The sequence below is a fragment of the Rhinopithecus roxellana genome, chromosome 17 (genome assembly GCF_007565055.1).
Source record: "Rhinopithecus roxellana isolate Shanxi Qingling chromosome 17, ASM756505v1, whole genome shotgun sequence".
NCBI lineage: Eukaryota > Metazoa > Chordata > Mammalia > Primates > Cercopithecidae > Rhinopithecus > Rhinopithecus roxellana.
In genome coordinates, this window is record NC_044565.1 from 85,393,484 (window position 1) to 85,418,493 (window position 25,010).

The window sequence follows — 25,010 nt, forward strand, 5'->3', positions numbered from 1 at the left end:
CTCTATTGACAGAAAGGGGTGGCATATTTGAACTTTCATTCTGCCTAACCTTTGTTATATTCCTATTGTGAAGATTTTGCCCCAGACATTGCATTGGTCATAGTTCAGTTACTGAAAAAATAATCCATTCCAGACAGTTTAAACAGAAATTGTTTAATACTGGGCATTAAATGGCTTATGAAGTTGTTGGGAGGGCTAATGAAAGAAGCCCTTGGTCACTTACTCTCCATCTGAGCTTCGCATCACAGGCATCTGGGTTGCTTTTTTAGAATATCCATTCGGGAATCCATTGCTGATATAGTGAATCAAAACCTTTAGGAATAAGCTCCCCTGGAAATTCAAATGTTGAGATCAGAGTTGAGATCTACTTTCAGGCTGAAGTTTTAGGATGGACTTTTACTGCAGAACTGGGCCATCGAGGGATCTACTGATTCTGCAGTAAGAACCCATTTGCTTAATCGGGAAGTTGTTGCTATGGCTGCTGGATTCCAAACAATGCATCCCCTGCCATCATCAGAAGCTGCCACGGTCCGGAAACTGCCACATCCAAAAAGCTGCTACTCTGGGACCCACCAAGCTTGCTATGATATTAATTAGTAAAACAAATGTCCCGTGCCCTGACTCTTAGTGCCCCACAAGCCAGTGAACAGTCAGTTAACAATGCCACAGAATAACTAAACTCCTCCGCGACTATGCTTACCACAGAACCAGCAGCAGATGGCCTCTGCCTCACTCATCCCCTCCCTCCACAACCTCCGTATCTACAGTGGTAGTTCTGCTGGCAGAAACTCTATCATATAAGGAATCTTAATTGCAAGAATGTCTAGGGGTTGTAGCTTTAAACTTTCCAGCCCTACGGAAACAGGAAGTCCAGCTAGAAAGAGACTGCAATGGATGTGTGTACCAATCCACTGTTTCACCAAGGACATCATGAAGTAGATAAGTTATTTCAAAGACACAAAGGCCCTTATTGTCACATTATCTCAGACCTGAGAGTAAATCTGAGTCAAGCCTTTTCAGGAGTAAGTGTGTGTGAACCAAGAAGAAATCAGGACAAATCTCTTCTCTGATAGGCTCCTTGCTTCCACAGGAAAAGCAAACCTGTTACCTGCTTAAGTCCACGCCTTGCGGGTTTTAGGAAGGGAGGGGTCTGTGTTGCCTACTTTTTGTCTGAGTGGTGCCTGGCCCTTTCTCCCCTTCCCTATCTTGGTGCTATAGCTTGGCTTCTGGGCACACTCTATTCAAAATCTGACTTTGCCATTTGTTGCCTCCTTGATGTGTCCAAGCAGTGGCATCTGTGATTAGTTGCCTCCTTATGTCATCTTAACTTTACCTTTTTCTCACTCAGTACCTTCAGATGCATATTTCCTGTTTTCTAAAGGACTCAATGCTAATTATAATGATATTTTCCTTTACTTTTCCTTACTTCTAGATATGTTCTTATGCATTTTGTATTATTTCTTCCTCTGGAAATGAACTATTTCTTTTCTTTTTTTTTTTTTTTTTTTGAGACGGAGTCTCGCTCTGTCGCCCAGGCTGGAGTGCAGTGGCCAGATCTCAGCTCACTGCAAGCTCCGCCTCTCGGGTTCACGCCATTCTCCTGCCTCAGCCTCCCGAGTAGCTGGGACTACAGGCGCCCGCCAGGTCGCCCGGCTAGTTTTTTGTATTTTTAGTAGAGACGGGGTTTCACCATGTTAGCCAGGATGGACTCGATCTCCTGACCTCGTGATCCGCCCGTCTCGGCCTCCCAAAGTGCTGGGATTACAGGCTTGAGCCACCGTGCCCGGCGGAAATGAACTATTTCTGTAACACATTCTCTTCATTAATAAAGGTTTTAGTATATTTGATTATCTCCTTGTTCTTCTTTATGTCAGTTAAGATATGCTTTAGTGCTTTGAAAGTAAACTGTTTGGTCCTATCTTTGCCTGAACATGACTTCAGAGTTGTCTAGAAATTTAAATTATATGCCCACAATTCACAGTTGCAAAAATAAGGAATCAGCCCAAATGCCCATCAATCGAGTAGATAAAGAAAATGTGCATATATATATGTGTGTGTGTATATATGTATACACCATGGTGTATGTGTATGTATAAATACATACACATATACCATGGAATATATATACACACACACATATATACAGACATACACACACACACACACACACACACACACCATGGAATACTACTCAGCCATAAAAAGAAATGAAATAATGGCATTCACAGCAACCTGGATGGAACTGGAAACTATCATTCTAAGTGAAGTAACCCAGGAATAGAAAACCAAACATCATATGCTCTCACTTGTAAGTGGACGCTAAGCTATGAGGATGCAAAGGCATAAAAATGATACAATGGACTTTGGAGACTTGGGGGAAAGGGTGGGAGGGGGTGAGGGATAAAAGACTACATATCGGGTACAGTGTATACTGCTTGGGTGATGGGTGCATCAAAATCTCAGAAATCACCACTAAAGAACTTATTCATGTAACCAAACATTATGTGTTCCCCCAAAACCTATTGAAATAAAACATAAATTGAAAAATAAAAAAAATTGTATGCCTGTATACTGAAATAGTGAATCTGCTCATGCACCACATTGAGAAATTTATTTTGAAATGTCATTATGAAAGCATATAATAGGATACTAAAATAAACTTTCAGAAAGTAAAATTTTAATTTTAGAAGTTATTGATTAAACAAAATTATTGTGAATATAGTACAGAGTTCACATATGCCCCACATCCAGTTACCCTATTGTTAATCTTAATATTAATAAATAGTATTTTGTACCATTGTTAATGATAAATGTATATTTGTTGCAATTAATGAACCAATATCAATATCTCATTATTAACTAAAGTTTACACTTTATTCAGATGTCCTCAGTTCTGAATAAAATAACTTCAAGTTCTTTTTCTGTTCCATGATCCCATCAAGGATACTAACATTGCATCTAGTCATCAGGTCTCCTTAGGCTCCTGGTTGATGCTTCCCAGGCTTTCTGTTTCTGATGACCTTGACAATTTTGAGAATTACTAGCCAGGCATTTTGTAAAGTAAAATTAAATTCTCTTCAATTTTTAGTTTTATTTTTAAACTTCACATAAGCATTTCAAACATACACAAAATTAGAGAATAGTATAATGAATCCCCATCTACCCAAGACCCAGCTTCAAAACTATCACCATTTCCAAGTTTATTCTGTCTAAACTGTCCTACCCGCCAACCCCTGAGGATTTTAAATCAAGCCCCAAATATTATATCATAACACCCTTATGTATTTCAGTACAGGCCTCTAACAGATAACGCCTTTAAATACCCACGATGCCATTATCACAGTGACAAAGTTAATGATGATTCTGTAATGTTTAGTAGTCAGCCTACATTCAAAGTTCTCCAATGGTCTAAAAAATGTCTTGTTCAGATTTACATACTCAAATCAGGATCCAAACAAGGTTTATGTATTGAATTCTGTTGATTTGAAAAACAGGACTTTTGTCTTAGCTTCAGCTGAGACCTGAGACTGAAAACAAAACCATAATTATAGCTACATTTTGAGATGAGGTGCTAAACTCCATGTGTTGTACAAAAGGGGCATTTTAAAAGAGTTTTAAGATTTTTAGTCCAACACCCACCTTAGGCTCCAGAGTATTTCTTTGGGGAAATGCACTGGGGAACTGTAGCTTTTTCCTCCCACCATGTGAGAGAGAAGCAGGGTGTCTCCTCATCACCCCAAGCTCAGTGAGACAGTCTTTAAGAAAACCTCTCTGAGATCTCGGTGTTTACTTCTCAGAGCTAGAAAGACAGGTTGACTGATACCTGAGGAAAGGCTGTAGCTGGAGATGTCTGAAAAATGACTGCGAAGCAGAGCAAAGAGAGGTGGTTGAGTTCAGAGCAATCTGTGACTTCTATCACTGGTAGGGCAGAGATATAAGTCTCCACAACTAGAATGTGATGGGAGAAAGAGATGTGGTCCTGTGGTCAGTTTAAAATGGATCCCACCCAGATGGCCTTCTTGCTGGAGGCTAGTCTCTTTTAGCAGAAAGAAGTTGGAGGTGTAGCATTTAATACAGAAGCTGGGCCAGGGCATTTAATACAGAAGCTGGGATGGGGCTGCAGAGAGAACTGGCATTGCCTTACAAGGGAGCAGCAGTCAGGAATTCCAATTAGGGTGAAGCTCTGAGTTCCCACAAAAAGAATCCTGCAAAATAAGTAATCAGCTTTGAATATACACCATTCCCAGAGAGCCCAAATGGATTTCAAAAGTACGTTGTGTCTTTCCATTTTCAGCTAGGTAGGGGGAAACGAAGGCAAGGGGAGGGACCAACCATGGCCTCTCCTCACTTTAGCGTACTCAGTACCAAGCTGGGAGAGGGAAGATGCTTTAATGTTACTTATCCTTCTGACTTTTTACTATTAAATTGGACTATGACAAAGAAAAATTGGTTCAAACCTTGGACAGAATATCCTTCTGGAAAGAAATATGCTTTGCTGAGAGAACGCTTAAGCAATTTTCTGATAATTTGTAATAAGATTAAAGCCTCTTCTGGGAAACCAGCTACTTACTCAGCTGATTAACAGTCTGCTGTCTAATAATTTTGAAACCAGTTTAGTAATAATTATCTAAGCATTTATTTTGACCTATAAAAAGTGTTCCTTCCACAGGGAATCATTGAATGGCTTGTTTAGGACTCTTCCCTTGTGGAAGTTAACAATTTGTATCCTGTTGGGACCTGTACTTTCACCATAATGATTACAAAAATATTTCAGGGATAGAAATATGTTGATAGATGAAGTAATTTTGCTTGTCCTTGAAATCAATCATATCTTAATATCAAATTTCTGAGAAATAACTAGCAATCACTTTCAAATGACCCCATGTGGTGATGAATTCGAGAGTTACAGGCAGTACCTCCTCAGTTTAAATGTCATTTGGACACAGTTTTATCTATCCTTTTTTCACAGGTTCTGTGTATTATCTATCCTTATTAGATATACACATATATAGATGTGTATTATCTATCATATTATCATATGTATTATTATATGTATTATCATAGATAGATAATACACGTCTATGTTTGTGTATTATTTCACAGGTTCTGGTGCTTGGTCATCTTTTACAGTCATATTATATAAGCAGGATTTTCCTTTTCTATGTATTACCTTAAACATAATCCTAGATCACAAACAAATTGTCTTAAAGGGTTCAAAGAAGAGAATTGACAGGTTTTAATTTCAAGTGGTAGTAACACAAAGCCTAGTTATTCCAAAGCTGTTGCTCAGGTTACAAAACCGAAGCTTCATATAATTTAATCACACATTGTATGTGAAGGACCTGCATACATTTGTTTGTATAAAAAGCCAAATAATCATATACAGTGTTGGTAGTAATATATTTAAACTGGCACAGCCCTTTGAAAAACAGTTTGGCAATATATATCAAGAACAATACATGCTTATACCCTTCACTTGATATTCCAACTTCAATTAAAAATATGTGGAAAGGAAGCTACATGCACACATATTTTCTTTTTTATGGTAGCCAAAAATGAGAAGCAGCCTGAATATGTAAAAACAGGGACTCACAGTAGGTACATGTGTGGTTTATCCGCCTAATGTGATTTATTAAAATATTCATTGGAAAGATAACAACATGGAAAAGAAGAATAAAAGTTGAATTCATACTATAATTACTTAAAACATATTAGAAACATTTGCTTAAATTTTCTAAAGACTTAGAATCATGTATTATTGGCAATCCATGCTGAAATGGTACATAAAAATTTCCATTTGCTAATGTTAGACTGCTGGCAGACACAGCAAATTTTTCAGCTAAGCAAATGTCAATTGTTGCTATAGCACTTCTAAGATTCAAATAAACCTACCTAATAATTGGCAGGGGTGCTCTTGGGTAAATGTGGGGAAAAGTCAAAGATTGATTAAGAAAAGGAAAATGTCAACCTTCCCAGTCAGTGACTACTTAGAAGCTACGGTATAGTTGTCCGTTGTTACCTGCAGGGGATTGGTTCCAGGACTCCCCTTGGATATAAAAATCCTGAATGTTCAACTTCCTGATAGAAACATATGTACACATATTGTCTTGTATATTTTAAGTCATCTCTAGACTACTTATAATACCTAATGAGATGTAAATGCTATTATATTGTATTGTTCAGGAAATGATGACAAGAAAAAAGAGTCTGCAAGTGTTCAGTAGAGATGCCTTTTTTTTTTTTTTTTTTTTTTTTTTTTTTTTTTTTATTTGAGACAGAGTCTTGCTCTATCACCCAGGCTGGAGCGCAGTGGCCCCATCTCAGCTCACTGCAACCTCTGCCTCCTGGGCAAAAGTGATCCTACTCCCACCTCAGCCTCCCAAGTAGCTGGGACTACAGGCACAGGCCACCACACCCAGCTAATTTTTGTATTTACATTTTACCTTAAAAATGATTTAACCATATTCTAACCAAGTTTTAGGTGATTTTTGGTGTTCTCTAATAGAATTGGCACAGTATATTGAATCAGATTGCAGTGGATTATTTTAACTGTGTGGCCAGATGCAGAGAAATATGTAAAGGTATTGAGGCCAACAAATACAGAAATGCAAATTCTCACAAGTAAACAGATTTGGAATTCTAGAAGGTGGCAGATTATCAATAGCTGTATCCAGATCCCTTGGAGTGGTGGATGATTTTATATTAAAACTTTATAATAGCTCACCAGGAAATAAAATTCAGCCTTAACCTTCTAGGCAACTGGGATGTTGCTAAGAATAATCAAGACCATTAAAAAAAAAAAAAAAAAAAAAAAAAAAAAAAAAAAGATCGGGTGCGGTGGCTCACACCTGTAATCCCAGCACTTTGGGAGGCCAAGGCAGGTGGATCACCTGAGGTCAGGAGTTTGAGACCAGCCTGGACAACATGGTGAAACCCCATCTCTACTAAAAATACAAAAATCAGCTGGGTGAAGTGGTGCTTGCCTGTAATCCCAGCTATTTGGAAGGCTGAGGCAGGAGAATCTCTTGAACCCGGGAGGTGGAGGTTGCAGTGAGCCCAGTTCGCGCCACTGTACTCCACTCTGGGTGACAAGAGCGAAACTCCGTCTCAAAACAACAACAACCCCCCCCACACAAAAAACTGTATGACTGAACAGCAGACAAGATGACTACAGTGTTTTTCTTTTGTCTGTTTCCATTAGAATAAAAGACTTCATATTTTTTAAAAGTTTCTTATCCCAGAAAAATATCACAATCCATTTAGAATATGAGTTCAGGCTCAACTATTCCCTGACTCTACAGAAGAGTTCAAGATGTTGCAGACCTTATCTTAAAAGCTGGCTCAAAATCGCCGGATTTGGTAGTCATCTAAACATTTCATAAATAATTTACTAACTCTCAAAACACTAAACCAGCAAGCCCTTGATTTCAAAAGCAAATCTTGCCGGGATGGAGTGGGGTGGGGGACCTGGCATGGGGGATGAAACGGGTTGGAAATGGGCAGATATTGGTCAAAGGGTACGAAGTTTCAGATAGTGTGAACAGGAAGTTCTGAAGATCTGATGTGTAACATGGTGACTGTAGTTAATGTATTGTGTCCTTAAAAATTGATCAGTAGATCTTAAATGTTCTCTTCATGAAAAAATGGTGCAATGGATATGTTAATTCCATTGATGTAATCACTTCACAGTGCATACATATGTCAAAACATCACCTTGTACACCACAAATATACCCAACTTTTGTCAATTACACTTTAATAAAGCTGGGGGAAGCAACTCTTTTTTGGGGCACAGCATCCGGGTTTTATTTACTAACTTTGAGAACAGAGTACCTTGATCAATTAAATGGTAGGGAGCGCTGTGGAGAGAGCATCCTGCCTAGTCCGGGAAGAGAGGCAGAGAAAGGAGGCCTAGGATTACTGGGGCCCAGCGGCCTCTTCCCTCCTGGCGTCCCCGGCGGCCCTCGCTCCCAGGCCCCGCAGTCTCATTTGCCGCTTAAGACGCGTGACCCCGGCGCGTTAGCGTCCGGGATCGGTGACAGGCGCGGGGTGCGCCAAGCGGTCCCATGTGTCTCCTCCCTCTCGCGGCCGCCGCAGTCGCCGCGCCCCGAGCCCCACTCCGGCTCCTCAACAGAGGGCTCGCCGCAGCCATGTCTACCGCCGGGCCACTCAAATCCGTGGACTACGAGGTGTTCGGGAGAGTGCAGGGTAGGCGGCCCCGCTACAGGGGGAGATCAAAAAGGTGATGGGAGGAAGGGGAGAAAGCTGTGAGAAGCGCCTCCCACCTAAAGTATGCCTTTTCCCGTCGTGGCTGGGACTTCCGCTCAGCCATGACACAGCAGCGGCGATGGGGAAGGAGACGAAACGCGCATGCGCCCGAGGACTTGGACGAGCGGAAGTAGGGGAATGGGGAGGGAAGTAGGGGAATGGGGAGGGAAGTAGGGGAATGGGGAGGGAAGTAGGGGAATGGGGAGGGAAGTAGGGGAATGGGGAGGGAAGTAGGGGAATGGGGAGGGAAGTGGCGATAGGGAGAGAAGTGGAGAGGGATTTGCTGAGGATCAGAAATGGGCGGCTGCCGGGTGCGGGAGTAAGCGGCACAGAGGGAAAGGTTGAAGTTGGGTAGGAAAAGAAGAGGATCTTTGAACTAGTGGTCTCGTTACTTGCCACTGAAGCTACCTGGTCTTGACTTGGGTTTTAGGAAGGACGCTTAGATGGTTTAAGGTTACCTTTTCAGAGGTCAAACCTGTTTTTAGACCCCTTTGTAGCTCTTAAAAGAATTAAATTGTTACCTAATTTTTGTTTCATCCCAAGTTTAAGTAGTTGCAAAGTTTGTAACGTCTGGCTTATTGAAAATATTGATATTTATAAATGAAAATATTAAGTCACTCTGAAATTTATTCAATGGAATGTAAATACGGTAATGATTTAATATCCACCATCTTAATTTGAAATAAAACTCTTCAACAATGGGAAATTTTACTCATTTCTTTTCCTCTTTGACTTTGATTTTCCTTCCACTTCTGCCACAGAATTACCCCATTGTTTCGCTTGAGGGTTTTTTTTCTTTGCTCACCCTATCATACTTTTCTGCTATATGTGTGTATGTATATATATATATATATATATATATATATATATATATGCATATGTATGAATAAGTATAATGCTTTTTCTTAATTTCCTTTGACAATAAGGCTTTGTTAGAAACAAATGCTTGTTCCTTGGTGCAAAAACTCAAATAATTTTTTCAGCAAGGCAATTTTACTTCTATAGAAGGGTGCGACTGGCGGATGGAACAATGGCAAGAGCACACCTGAACAGGGGAGAGGAAGGGGAAGTTCTTATTCCTGACTCAGGTAGCCCTTACTGCTGTGTCTTTCTCCTACTGGCTAGGGTTGGACCGCACAGTCTAAGCTAATTCCGATTGGGTGTTTTAAAGAGCAGGGGTACGAGCTGGAGTGGCGGGATGGGTAGTTTGGCAGGAAGGGTGGTTGCAGAACAGGTGACTCAGGATGATTCAGGTCAGAGCAAGTGACCACAGGTGACTCAGGACGGAGCAGGTGACCAGGGGTGACTTAAGATGGAGCAGGTGACCAGGGGAATAGATGTGAACTACTGATTAAAACTGGTGGAAAAGGTTGTTTACTGAAACTAGGGGTGAGGAGAACGAGGAAGCTAGACTTTAAAATAGAGCGCAACGAACCGAGCATACTGACATACTGATTCTTTGAAGAGAAATTTAGAAGTCATTGTATTCAACAGCTCCAAGTATTAAATTTTTTGTCTGGATTGAATTATTATTGAAATTATTATTAGAACACTAGATGAAAATAATATAAAAAGTATGATAAACATTATTAAAATTTAAAGGTAAATTTGTGTTAGAAGTTTATTTTTTTAATTCTATTTTTTTTTAAGAGAGGGACTCTTGCTCTGTCACCCAGGCTGGAGAAAGTTGAGTGGCACAATCATAGCTCACTGCAGCCTGGAACTCCTGGGCTCAAGCAATCTTCTGCCTCAACCTTCTAAGCAGCTGGGACTATAGGCCCGCGCCACCGTGCATGGCTGATTTTTAAATTATTTTATGTAGAGAAAGCGTCTCTGTTGCCCAGGCAAGTCTCGAAATACTGGCTTCAAGCGATCCTCCTGCACTTGGCCTCCCAAAGTGCTGGGATTACAGCGTGAGCCACTGTACTCAGCTAGAAATTTATTAATGAGAAGGCTGGGAGTATTTATTTAACCTTGGTCAGAGGAAGAGTTGAATTATCCTTGTATTTGGTACTCTAGAGGTTTTTACACTTTGGTGCAGTGTACCAGGGTAAGATTAAGAATGGGTAAAAGTGTGCCTTCTGTAAAGAGATCTTTCTTTTTTAAATTTAATTTAATTTTTATTTCCAATAGGTCTTTGGAGAACAGGTGGTATTTGATTACATGAGTAAGTTCATTAGTGGTAATTTCTGAGATTTTGGTGCAGCCATCACCCAAGCAGTGTACACTGTACCCAATGTGTAGCCTTTTATCCCTCACCCCCTCCTATCCTTTCCCCCTGAGTCCCCAGAGTCCATTGTATCATTCTTACGCCTTTGCATCCTCATAGCTTAGCTCCCATTTATGAGTGAGAACATAGAATGTTTGGTTTTCCATTCCTGAGTTACTTCACTTCAGATAATAGGAGACCTTTCTTTCAAAGGGTGATTGTGCAAAGGGAGATATGAAAGGAGTCTCAGGTCAGTTTTAGGAAAGAATGTATGTGGAAGTTGAACATCTGGAAATTGATTCCCTGAACATTACGCATGGATCTGTGCTCTTTATAAAGCCTTTGAGTGCACCCAGGGGTATGGTATCCTGCTTTGAAAACTGCCACAATAAGTCACCAAAGCACATAATGTAAAATACAAAAGTGAAGGCAAAGATCACCTAACAGAATGGTCCACTAGAGAGAAGTGGCAGTAGTTAAGGAGTCTGTGTGTGTGTGTGTGTGTGTGTGAATGTGTGACATTTATTGTGGGTGTTCTTTGTGCTGAACATTTCACTGTTGTTTACTTAATCATCACAATTTTGTGAGTTGCATGTCTTATTCCTGTTTCAACAAGGACACAACAGGTGCACAGAGATTCAGTAAGTTGGACAAGCCCTTAATTGACAAATGGGATTTGATTCTACATCTCTCTGACTTTAAAACTTGTGCTTTCCCATTATATGATGTTTTCTGCTATTACATTATATATTTCTGTTAACTATACAATTCTACTTTTGTGCACATAGTGGTAACATGGTATATAATCAATTTGGACCAACAGTAAAAATATGGAAAAGAGAAATGTACTATACATAAATAGTGGGGTTTAAAAAGTCAACTTTAGGGCAGTAATTCCTATAGTTTATAGTATGTTAAATGGAAGAGAGTACATGCCTAGTATTGATCAAGGCATAGTATGTAGTACAAATTCACCATCACATATTTACACACATCTACACTGACATTCCCTGACAATTTAGAATGTGCCAGGCTCTGTACTCAACATTTTACATATGTTGTCTCATTTAATCTTCATCTCTGTAACTGCAGTTGTTTTTCTCATTAACAGATGGAGACATTGAGGCATGGGATAGTAACTTCTTTCTCAGTTATACAAATTAAGAGGTGGGGCTGGGATTTGAACCTTGATAGCCTTTTTTTTTTTTTTTTCTTTTGACAGGGTCTCACTGTTGCCCAGGCAAGATCATAGCTCACTGCAGCCTTGAGCTCCTGGACTCACATGATCTTCCTGCCTCATCCTCCTCCTGAGTAGCTGGGACTACAGGCATGAGTCACCATGCCCAGCTAACTTTTTAATTTTTCTTTGGTAGAGATAGAGTCTCACTGTGTTGACTAGGCTGGTTTTGAACTCCTGGCCTCAAGCAAGCCTCCCACCTCCGCCTCCCAAAGTTCTGGCCTTATAGGCATGGGCCACCAGCCTGGGCAACAGAGTGAGACTGTCTCTGAAGAAACAATAAAATAAAATAAAGAAAGTATGAAATAATAACATTTTAGTGAAAACTGGCTTGTTAGAAATAATAGCTATGAGCCGGGCGCGGTGGCTCACGCCTGTAATCCCAGCACTTTGGGAGGCTGAGGCGGGCGGATCACAAGGTCAGGAGATCGAGACCATCCTGGCTAACACGGTGAAACCCTGTCTCTACTAAAAATACAAAAAATTAGCCAGCTGCGGTGGCGGGCGCCTGTGGTCCCAGCTACTCGGGAGGCTGAGGCAGGAGAATGGCGTGGGCCTGGGAGGCGGAGCTTGCAGTGAGCCGAGATCACGCCACTGCACTCCAGCCTGGGCGACAGAGCAAGACTCCGTCTCAAAAAAAAAAAAAAAAAGAAAAAGAAATAATAGCTATGAAAGTAAATTTGCAGTGGAAGAACCTATAATTGGGAACATTTATTATGGACAAAATATGGATTGATAAAGTCATCATTAAAATATTTGAGTGGAAACTTTCTAGTGAAAATGGTTTCAATGACGTTAAAGTGAACATGGAAAAAATGGAAAATGTTTTAACTTTCCTATATGGAAAATTGATCAATGAATTAAATTGGCTTACTTGAGTTTATCACAGAAAATGTTTTCCAACTAAAAATGATGTGTTGTTAGTATAGGGACCATATAACTGGTTTAAGCCAATATAAATACATTGTTATGAACTAAAGTCCTTACTTTATTCAAGGTTTCCTTAGTTTTTACCTAATGTCTTTTTTTCTGTTCCAGGATCCCATCCAGGATACGTTTAGCCCCCTTGGCTCCTTAGGCTCCTTGAGGCTGTGACATTCTCTTAGACTTACCTTGTTGTCAATGATGTTGGCCGTTTTAAGGAGTACTTTGAGGTCAAGTACTTCTAGAACACTCCCCAATTGGGATTTGTCTGATATTTTTGTTATGACAAGACTGGGGTTATGGGATATTGGGAGGAAGACCACAGAGGTAAAGTGCTGCTCTTGTCAAACTTATCAAGGGTATATACTGTCAATCTGACTTATCACTGTTGATGTTAACCTTGATCACCTGGCTGTGATAGTGTTTGTCTGGTTTCTCCACTCTAAAGTTACTCTTTTTTTTTCTCTCTCTCTTTTCATCTTCTACTTTAAAAATCTTCATATTCTCAAGGAGCTCCATGTTTTTTCCCCACCAACTTCTCTTGCATCGAGGGCTTTGGGAGAGGGTTAAGAGAACTGGGGACTGAGCCCCCTGTGCTTTTAGAGTGTTTATAACTATGGCCTGGTTTATAATGTTTCTATAGATGTTTCATTACATTTATATCTGGAATAATATAATCTGAACATTTGAAAGGGAAATTGATTATGCTGTGTATAGATGCTTTGATTCTTTACCAGCTCTCAGGGGAATACTAATGACACTCCTAGAAATGTATTGTGGTAATCTGTTGGTTTACATGTGCTTAGAATTTTTATTTTGACTCAGTTTTTTAGAATAAGAGTAGCTTATTTGAGTACTGATGACATAGAATTCTTTCAGTGCCGTTTCGCCAGCCAGAAATCTTTGCGGCCAGTGGTGCCTCTGCCCAGGCTTTGCTTGGGCCCACTGGGCTTACTCTGCCCACTTGGCCCAGCAGGCTGTGCTCAGCTTGTGCTACTGGTCCAGATCCTGTGCTTGCCTTGGCTCTGCGGTCAGCTCACAGCTGGTCCAGGAGTGCCGTGACCGCTTCTACCTTGGGTGTTGGTGTCTGGATGAGGGGGATGTGGCAGTGCCCAATAACTTGGAGATGCCAGCCACCACAGAGCTCCAAGGGGTGTTACAGCTTTTGCTTGGGGAGTCCTGAGGTCTGAGCCTCCAGAAAGTGTTACAGCTCTCGTTCATTTCTGCTGCTTGCAGCTTCAGTGAATGACAGCATGCCACAACTCATTGGGTCCTGCTGCCTGCAGCTCAGCAAATGGGGGAGTGTTGGCACCCTGTGGTTTTTTTCACTCCCATAGCTTGGCGAGCAAGAGCATATGTTACAGCTCTTTTTGTGCCTGCCATTCACTCTTGTCCCATGACCAAGAGGAATGAGGTACATGGACACTGGAGAGTGAACAAGGCAGAGAAGAATTTTACTGAGTGACAGAAAAGCTCTCAATAAAGAGAGGGGACCTGAAGTGGGTAGGCCTCTGTGTAAGAGGGGGCCTGAAAGTGGATAGCCATCTGTGAGGCTGAGTCTGGGGTTTTTATGGGCTCAGAATGGGGTGTATGCTAATTGTTCCATGGGTGGGCTTGGAAAAAGCACCATTCAGTTGGCTAAAAGACATCGAGAAAGTTCTTGCTCTGGTTGTGGACTGCACCTGGAACTGGAAACTCAGTTTCAGGTTTCACTTGAAGGTCAGGTTTCACTGGAGACCCATCCCTGTCTACCTAGGGAATTTGCCTGTCTCCTACTGCTATCACTGAGATGAATATCATATTTGTTAAATATTGCTTAAAATGAAAACTGGGATGAATTATTAAATGACTTTGTCAGATAATGCATGATTTAGATGTACACATTTTTTCTTATGTAGACAAGTAAATGGAAAAGCTGTGTTTTAGAGGTTGAAAATATAAGTACACCATTAAAATCAAGAAACATAAATATGGTTAACTCTAATTCCCTCTCCTGTCTTTGTTCCTATAGCATTTTATTTATAGTTGTTACACTTCGTGTTTTTCCTTTTCATAATTCTGCTTTCAGCTACAGTTATCTGTGTACACTTGTGTCTCTCACTAGAAAATAATGACAATATTTTGAAGGTCAGGCTGGTGGCTTGTTTTCATATCTCCTATGGGGCTATGCCTCTAGTGGGGCCTTCAAAAGTGAACTGAATTAAATTGAAGTGCTTGGGGATAGTTGGCTTGGAGAATAAATAGTAGTGTGATGGCTGTTTTAACTGTTTGAAAGATGCCGTGGTGTATGGCTCCAGGGAACAGACCCTGGACTGATGGCAAAAGGTTAAGTAAGGCAGAATTTTATTCCACATAAGGAAAGCTTTGTAACAATTAAAGATATTTACAGCCATTAAGGGCTGCTTTGTAAGGCAGCATATAGATCACTTCCTACATTCAAAATTGACACTGCAGTCAGATCCCAGGATGAAATGGTAGGTTACAATATAAAAAATATGATTTTACCTGAAAAGGTGCTGACATTTAAAACTCATCACAGGTTTCTTTAAATATCAGTGTTTGTTTGTCAATTCGAAGTATGATTTACTTTGCAAACATTCCCCCTCAGGGTTTCTCACTGACACTCCTTTCTACAAAGTGAGGTACAGTTGCAGTGGACTGGACCTTGACTGAGCAGCATATTGTGCTGGAGTCTTTTATCACCAAAGGGGCTGATGTCTGCCCCAGTTTCCAGAGCAGTGTGTCTGTGAAAAACCTGCATGTGTCATATCAGCTTTCCTTCTGTTCAGCAAGTGAGGTGGAAAAAGTATGGGGAGGCCACAAAAGCCCATAGGTAAATCTCCTACAGAAGCCCTGTCCCAGGAGGGCTGTGTTCCAGCCAACACTGATAAAGTGCAGAAAAGTGTCTCCACGTCCACCTTTTCTTTCTATGTAGATGTCTATTACTTCATACTAGGAATCAGGACTCTCAGAAAGATTCTGGGAAGATTCCAGGTGGTATATGAAACTTCGAGCAGTTGATTCCTGCATGGTTCACTGCCTTGCAGAGTTAATGGGCTAGAAGTCTTGAGGCTCCTTGACATACATTCCTCCCAAAGCTTTAAAATAAGGGTTGTAGTTCGAGGGGTCCAACAAATAACACCTCTCTTCATTGTGTGAGTTACTGACAAGGAAGACAAAGAGTAAAGCAGAGTTTTAGGAATGTGGTGTCTATCTGCAGGTAAGTGGACTTTATAATGACCTGTACTACAGAATTAAACACTGGCCACCCCCAACTCCAGGCACAGGGAGGCTGCTCTAGGGCAGAGCCAGAAGTATGATCCCCGTGGGTAACTTGCTTCCAGCGAGAGGAGGAAGAGGACATGCCTGGGCTACGCATGTTTCTCCTTCTAAATTTACCCAGTAGATGAGTCACTGCTTGTCCCTGTGACAAGGGCAGGGTAGAAAGTAGCCAGGAATGACACACTAACGATACTCCTCCTCACAGAAGGAATTTCTGCTAGAGAGAAAGATGCTTTCTCCTGCAGAAATAAGTTATAAAATCTAGAGAGATCTCAGTCATTTAGTTCTACTTGCAGTACTTCGAGAGGATCTTCACTGCAGTTGTTTTGGTATGGAGTGATAGGAAAAAGTCAGGGAGGTTGTATGGTAAGCAAAATTGGAGAATGACTGCTCTTGTTCTACAAATAGAGGTAGGAAGGACTACATCATAGTCCTGTTTTCTGCTTTCCTTTTTTGTGTGTGTGTGTGGCATTAACAAAATTGAGATATAATTTACATAACACTAAATACACAGTAGTTTTTAGTATATTCACAATGTTTTGCAGCATTAGCATTAATTCCAGAACATTTCCATCACCCCTCCTTCCCTTTACCAGTTGTTTCCCATTCCCCACCTCATTCCCCCATTCCCCACTTCTTCCTCCATCCCCTGGCATGTTAAAGTGCCTCAGGGAAGTCAGGGCCAATGTCTCTAATGTCCTTGGCCTCTCCCTTAAGGTTTCAAGGTTGGTGCTTAGCTCCAATCATAATATTCACACCACGATTAGAAGAAAGGGTACCAGTGCAATACCCCAACATGGAGAAACCACCACGCCCGGCCAAGTCAGCCCCTGTTGAAGAGCCACCTTGAAAGTCCCAACCAGTGACTTGGCTTACATTTCACTGGCCATCCCCACTATAAGGAAGTCTGGGAAACATCAACTGGCACATTGCTGCCCCAAGTAAAATCAGAGTTCTGTTAGAAAGGAAGAATGGGAGAATGGATTTGGGGTATATGCCTGTCACAGTTGTTCATATATTAAATAAAATTCTAAACAATTATTACATTTGATGTTTTTTTCCCCCAAGTAGTGACACAAAAGGACACATTACAAAAAGATTGTGATCTTGTGTCCATGACCTCTCCCTCAAAACATTGGATCCATAACCAAAACCACCTAAATTTCTGTTAAGTTCATATTGAATCTTTTTTTTTTTTTTGAGACAGCGTTTCATTCTTATTGCCCAGGCTGGAGTTCAATGGTGCGATCTTGGCTCACTGCAACCTCCACCTACCAGGTTCAAGCGATTCTCCTGCCTCAGCCTCCTGCGTAGCTGGGATTACAGGCATTTGCCACCACGCCCAGCTAATTTTTTGTATTTTTAGTAGAGACGGGGTTTCTTCATGTTGGTCAGGCTGGTCTTGAACTCCTGACCTCAGGTGATCCACCTGTCTCGGCCTCCCAAAGTGCTGGGTTTACAGGCATGAGCCACCATGACTGGCCCATATTGAATCTTTTATATATGATTTATTTCAGCCTTGTTTATTTCCATCTATCACTGCCTTAAGCAATGGGTAACACTTTTATTATCCACCCAGTTCGTCAAGAAGTATGAATTTAACCTAAAATTATGCCTCAAACTTAAATGACATCCTGTAACTCCACTGTTTTAAGATTTAATAAATCCATGTGTGTATCGTTACCATTCATAGTTAAAAATGCTTTTATTTGTTTTATTTGAAACAGAGTCTTGCTCTGTCACCCAGGCTAGAGTGCAGCAGTGTGATCACAGCTCACTGCAGGCTCAAGTGATCCTCCCTGACTCTATCCTCCCTAATACCTGGGACTAAAGGCATATGTTATCATGTGCTATCTAAGCACATGTGCTATCATGTGCTATCTAAGAGGCATGTGCTAACTAGAGGCAAGTGCTATCATGCCCAGCTAAGTTTTGTATTCATAGTTTTTGTAGAGATGGGGTTTCACCATGTTGCCCAGGCTAGTCTTGAACTCTGGACTCAAGTGATTCATCTGCCTTGTCTTTCCAAAGTGCTGGGATTACAGGCATGAGCCACCATACCCTGCCCCAAATGCTTTTAAATTTAAAACTTTGAAAATATAAATCAAATGAAGATATGCACATGGATTTTTAAAAAACTCAAATAGTATAGAAAAGCTGGTAATTAAAAGCAACAGCCACCATATCTTGCTCCAGTTTCTAGCCCCAAGTCCTGTATATTCTATAAAACAACCAATTTAACCATTTATTTTTAAAGTCTTGTGAGTTTTTAAAATTATTATTATTATTATTTTTAGATGGAGTCTCGCTCTGTTGCCCAGGTTGGAGTGTAGTGGCGTAATCTCGGCTCACTGCAAGCTCTGCCTCCTGGGTTCATGCCGTTCTCCTGCCTCAGCCTCCTGAGCAGCTGGGACTACAGGCACCCACCACCACGCCTGGCTAATTTTTTGTATTTTTGGTAGAAATGGGGTTTCACCGCGTTAGCCAGGATGGTCTCGATCTCCTGACCTCGTGATCTGCCTGCCTTGGCTTCCCAAAGTGCTGGGATTACAGACGTGAGCCACAGCGCCCGACCAACTCTTGTGGTTTCTATGTCTTTATAATGCATATGCTATGTGTGTTTGGGCCATAATCCTGAAAGATACAATTGCAAACGCCATAATCTTGCATGTTGAAATTCCAAAACATCAAAATCCCTAAAGTCTAAAATCCCCCAAATCACAGTTTTGAAAGATCAAAATCCCAAAAATATAATCTGGAAAAAATCATTCAAAGAGTATTTAAAATACTAATTTTTGGCCGGGTCCGGTGGTTCACACCTGTAATCCTAGCACTTTGGGAGGCCAAGGCGAGCAGATAACTTGAGGTCAGGAGTTTGTGACCAGCCTGGCCAACATGGTGAAACCCTGTCTCCACTAAAAATACAAAAATTAGCTGGAAGCGGTGGCAGGCTCCTGTAATCCCAGCTACTCGGGAGGCTGAGGCAGGAGAATTGCTTGAACCTGGGAGGTGGAGGTTGCAGTGAGCCGAGATTGCACCACTGCCCTCCAGCCTGAGTGACAGAGTGAGACTCCGTCTCAAAAATAAATAAATAAATAAATAAATAAATAAATAAATAAAAAGGAGATTTATTTGAGAAACATATACAAACATAATAGAAACTTCATAAGCCAGTTTGCACAAGAAGATAGGTAATAATAACATGTATTTTTGTGACTGTACATACTGCGGTATACTGATGATAGTCACATAGGTGTAATAGTTACAAGCAGATGAACTATATTCATAAGGAAGTAGGTCAAAAAGCAAAATGTATAAATGCATATCACCATGGTTGGTAATTGTGTGCAACCAGTTTTGTAACTGGTCATCTGACATACCTTGATGGATAACCTAAGTCTTTGATGAGATTGATCAAAAGTTGTGATGGATCACCACTGTATATGCAGTCATTCAAAAAGCCAGGATGTCAAGAAATTTTATCTTTCACAAATGTACATATACAAAAAGGACATCTCTTTATTTATTAAGGAAGTTTCAACATTTTTACATACATACACAATAGTTACTAAGTCAGCATTACGGTGATACACTTGTAGGGTCAAATTTGCCAAAAAAAAAAAAAAAAAAAAAAAAAAAAAAAGCCTAAAACAAATTAGAACTCTAAAAACCTTTACAAAGTTTATACCTCTGGCCGGGTGCAGTGGGTCATGCCTATAATCTAGCACTTTGGGAGGCCTAGGCGGGTGGATCACCTGAAGTCAGGAGTTTGAGACTAGCCTGCCCAACATGGCAAAACCCTGTCTCTACTAAAAATGCAAAAAGTTAGCCAGGCGTGGTGGTGTGTGTGTGCTTGTAATCCCAGCTACTCAGGAGGCTGAGGCAGGAGAATCACTTGAATCCAGGAGGTGGAGGTTGCAGTGAGCCAAGATCATGCAACTGCACTTCACACTTCAGCCTGGGTGACAAGAGTGAAACTTCATCTCAAAAAAAAAGAAAATTTGACATACAAAAAAACTATGTTACAGTGATAGATTACAGGCAGTTGCACGGAGATAGTACATAAGAATTGGCCAACTTTTCACAATAGTTACCTATATTTTGGAGTCTTCCATTATGATGAATAGCTGCTTTTTTTTTTTTTTTTTTTAAGGACTTGGCTCTTTTTGGAAGATACATTTACATCCATATTCTACAGGGCACTGCTCTTTTTGAAATTCTTCCATGATTTGATATACACTGATGTGAGCAACCCCTATTAAGGTTTTCCATCTTCAGTGCTATGCTTCTATGTTTTGCATACATGAAAATTCATTCTGCATGCACTCATATGCAGATTACAAATTTAGTGCAGACGATATTTGTGATCAAACAACAACACCGTTATATGTCTTCTAATCCTACCATGAACATAATTGTTTTTAAACCAGTCAGTAACTTTGCTGGTTTCTTCAGGCAAATGCAGATTCAATCCTTTAAAAGCTGGGCTGGGGCGGTGACTCAGGCCTGTAATCCCAGCACTTTGGGAGGCCAAGTTGGATGGATCATGAGGTCAGGAGATTGACACCATCCTGGCTAACACGGTGAAACCCCATCTCTACTAAAAATACAAAAATTACAAAAATACAAAAAATTAGCTGGGTGTGGTGGTTTGTGCCTGTAGTCCCAGTTACTCTGGAGGCTGAGGCAGGAGAATCGCTTGAACCTGGGAGGCGGATGTTGCAGTGAGCCGAGATCGCACCACACCACTGCACTCTAGCCTGGGCGACAGAACGAGACTCTGTCTCAAAATAAAAATAAAAAGGTCCTGGAATTTCATCAGCTAGAAGGAAAGCCAATGCAGACAAATGACACATTTTTAAATTGAAGTTTTCATCATTGCCATATCTCACGGCCAATCGACTCATCTAAGTTTTCCACTAAATGCATCAGACTGAATGGAAAAACAAACTTTGTTAGTGACATCTTGAAATTCACTTTAGAAGCTTTGATTGCTCCTAATCTGTCATTATGATTTGGGGATTCAGTTGAATCCATTTTCTTTTGCAGCATCCACCAAATCTTCAAGTAAGTGTTTTATAAAGTGCTTCCCTTTTGTCCAGTTATTCATACATAAATGAGTGGATAAGTTCTAGAATTTTGAGATCCCACAGGGGGATGAATTGTATGCAACTGGTAAAAAATAGGGTGGCTTTGAAAGTGCCACACATTAGCCAAAATGAAGCATGCACTGGTTTTTCTTTGTTAGATTGAGTGGTTTAATAAATATAAGAAGTCTATCTTCTTTGATGGACAGATCCCTAATCAAGAATAGTTCATCATTTAATGTGTTTTGTATCACTGGAAGAACCTCTGTATCAGCAAGTGCCTTTCATTCAGAAGGTCACTGAGCTTTTCAAATTCCGTTTTTTTTTTTTTTTTTTTTTTTTGGCTGGACATAGTGGCTCATGCTTGTAATCCCAGTGCTTTGGAAGGCTGAGGCAGTTGGATTGAGTGAGGCCAGAAGTTTGAGACTAGCCTGAGCAACATAGTGAGACTCCATCTCTACAAAAATTTTAAAATTATCCAGGCATGGTGGTGTGCACTTGTAGTTCTAGCTACTCGGAATGTTGAGGTGAAAAAATTGGTTAAGACCAAGAGTTTGAGACCGCAGTGAGCTATGATCACACCACTGCACTCCAGCCTGGGCAACAGAGCGAGACCCCATCTCTTAAAAAAATTCCTTTTATTCTCCGATGAAAGTCATTTCTTTTTTCCTTTTTCCACCTTTTTAAAAAAACATTTTGTTGGTACAAAAGAAGGACTTTTTTAAAGGCAAGCGTGGTACTATGTGTGAAGATGCAGAAGTCATACACAATTAAATAAGTTGGCAGGGAAGATTTCTTGTATCTTTTGCCTGCATTTTCACTTCTCTGAAACACTCAAAACATTGAGGGCAGATCTTCCCCACTTGGTCTACTCAGACTCAGTAATCTCTGGAAACACCCTTACAGACACACCCAAAATAATGCTTTATCAGGTTTCTAGGTATTCCTTAATCCAGTCAAATTGACACCTAAAATTAAGTCCACAAATCCAGCCCTTGTCAATTTGGCACCCATATATGTCTCCTTAAACCATAATTCACTTCCAAATAAAGACAATAACAAGGTAATTGTTCTGTTTAACATGATGCAACTAACATGATGCAACTGTCATGCACACAATCAAACGTGTACTAATCCCATCCCCAGAATTAGGCTTTCTAGATTTTACCATTCAGAATTTTAATCTTTCAGGATTGTCATTTTCAGGATTTTAATCATTAGGGATTTTAGACTTTAGAGATTTTTAATTAAAATTTTTATTTTTCTTTCAGAAATGAAGTCTTGCTATGCTGCCCAGGCTGATCTTGAACTCCTGGGCTCAATCAATCCTCCTGCCTCAGCCTCTCAAAGTGCTGGGCTTACAGCTGTAAGCCACCACACCTGGCTGACTTTAGGGATTTTGATCTTTCAGGATTTCAACATTTAGGATTATAGCACTTGAGATTATGATTGGCACTAATACTATGTATATGCCTAATGTTATGTATATGCATAATGTCAGTTTAGGCATTATTAGTAACTTCTTGCTATCTGTTATGGTATATATACTATCTATTATATATAATAGATATGTATTATAGGGATATATGTGAGCATATAAGCATATATGTCTACATATATATGTATATTATATATTCAGTCACTGTATATTATCACTGTGGAAAGTTCTGCTAGAATCAACATAGAATTATTGAGATTCTTTCCAGAACTTTGAATGCCGTAAATTTAGCATCACCACTTTGAAAGTAAACTTAAAGCCTAATAAATATGATTATATGTATATTCACAATATATGTTAACAATAAATATAATATATAATCAATATGTTAATATTATTAATGATATATTATATTATACATGTGTAATATATATAATAAACACATAATAATTTATATGATAAATTATTATAGATAGTTAAATATTTCACATAAATATTTATCAGCTGGTTTTTAAAAATTCATTTATTCAACAACCATGTGCCAAGCTCTGGTCTAGGTGTTGGGAACACAGTAGTAAACAAGACAGAAAAATTCCCGTTCTTACGGAACTGACAATCTACTGTAAAGATAGGAAATCAAAAAGTAAACAATGCATGTGCAGGAAACATGGGGTGCATTGCTGTTTTAGATAAATTGATTGGGGAATATTTCTTTAAGGAAGTGACATTTGTATAGAGAGATGAATAATGGGAAGGAGCCAGGAATGAGAATATCAGGGGACAGAGGATTCAGGCAGAAGGAATAGTCAGTACAAAGGCCAGGGGGTTTGGCATGTTTAAGGCGCCAAGGGAGGCATATCTGGCTGGAATGGGGTGAGTAAAGAGGGGAGAACTAGGATATGAGGTAGAGGAATTAGGAGGCTGTGACAACCAGAATACATTTCATTTCCAGTGTAGTGGGAGCCCCTGCGGGCTTTTAAGCTGGGGAAGGAAATGATTTGATTTTACTTAAAAGAAAACCATGTTGGCTGCTTTATGGAGAATACACTGTAGTGGGGCAGAACTGGAAGCAGGGAGGCTAGTTAAGGAGGTTCTTATAGTAGATGAGTTGAAAGATTATGGTAAATTTAAGTATATAAACATTATTACCCATTCTTCTAGATACAGTTGGAACAGAATTAAACTATTTTTCAGTAAATCTTCAGTAATGACAGGGGCCTAGAAATCATTTAGAAATTGAGTACAGTGCATAGGTTTGAATATTTAACTATGCGTGGTATCCAGATAGGCCCTGATCTGAAACCTCAGGCCTTTGAGCATGCTCCTCTATCTGTAATGTTCTACTCTCATCATACTAATTTTTGCTCATCATTGAAGTCTCAGCTCTAAGACTTGTTTTTCAACACGCCAGCCTTAAAATCACCGAAGAGTGATTGTCTGTCATGTGGCTGTCTTATGAACTCTAATTTGTATCGAGATTTATGGATTTTACAGCTCCAAACTGTCCGTTATTTTAATTGCAACATTTAATTGCCAGTTTACTTGTCCATCTTTCCCACTAGATTGTAAACTCTTAGATGCAGGGACTGTGTCTTGCTCATCTCATTTTTTGCACTCAAAATTAGACAATTGAAAAGTACTTGTTAAGTGAATAATCAATGTTTACCTGTGTGCCTGTTAGATTACCTGAGTTACCCGATTCTTAGATTATGTTAGTGTGAATAAAATATTATATCAATAGATTGGAGTAGGTAGTTTCCTTAACACTGCAACACATAGTGGAATATCTGTGTTTGATTCCACTTTAAAAATTTTCTCAAACCCCATCACCATAAGCGAATGGTCTTTGACATCATCAATGAATAGATGGTGGAAGGGCTGCTCGAGATTCGGAAATGTTGAAAGGACGTTGCTCTTCACTGAGGGGCATGTTGTCAGTTTCCCTCTTTGGGCAGCTCCAGTATTTCTAGTAGTAAGTGGTACAGATGGAGAGGGAAATCTACGTGACAGGCTGCCTAGGCTGTGCCAATGTCAGATCCCTTTAGGGTGCAGGAGGGGAGAGTTGCCTTTTTATCATCCATGGTTTCTTTCATGTAATGCTTCTGAATTGTGAAAAGGTGAGGCAACAATGATGTGCAAATGCATGAGTTATTATCAACAGCAACTTGAACAGTGTGATGGAGTGCACATCAGATCTTTGGTACCCTACGAGATTTTAATTTTCTCCTTTTGATGCGATTCTTGACCTGAAATATAAACCCTTTTCAAATCTCTCCCAGACTTTTCTTTAAGGGGGAGCAAGCCATTGGCTCTAAACATTAGTGGGCATAAGAATTGCTTGGAAAGCATGTGAAAACAGATTACTGGGCTCCACCTGAAGCATTTCTGTTCCTTGGAGCAGGAGCCCAAGAATTTTATTTTCTAAACAAAACTCAGGTGCTGCTGTTTCATGGCCCACTCTTTAAACAGGAAAGAGATGGACCACATGTTTCTAATTTCTGCTTACTGCCATTGCGTGTGCTTTCTCTTTTCATAACGCTCATATTTGGGCCTGTTAGTGGTTGAG

The 25,010-nt window shown here is 40.2% G+C and overlaps 1 protein-coding gene across 4 annotated transcripts in view; it reads left to right on the top strand.

The window, feature by feature from the left end:
- Positions 1-7,714: 7,714 nt before the first annotated feature.
- The window catches only part of ACYP2 (acylphosphatase 2), a 195,340-nt gene continuing 178,044 nt past the window's right edge, over positions 7,715-25,010 (top strand). The window contains exon 1 of one of the 4 annotated variants that reach the window (XM_010378894.2): positions 7,715-8,207. In XM_010378894.2, the coding sequence (XP_010377196.1) occupies positions 8,066-8,207 (142 nt within the window). In that variant the 5' untranslated portion in view covers positions 7,715-8,065. Of the gene's footprint in view, positions 8,208-8,350; positions 8,398-16,157; positions 16,330-25,010 lie in introns of those variants that run through there. The other 3 variants (XR_004054443.1, XM_030921610.1, XM_030921612.1) reach the window with 3 other exon arrangements.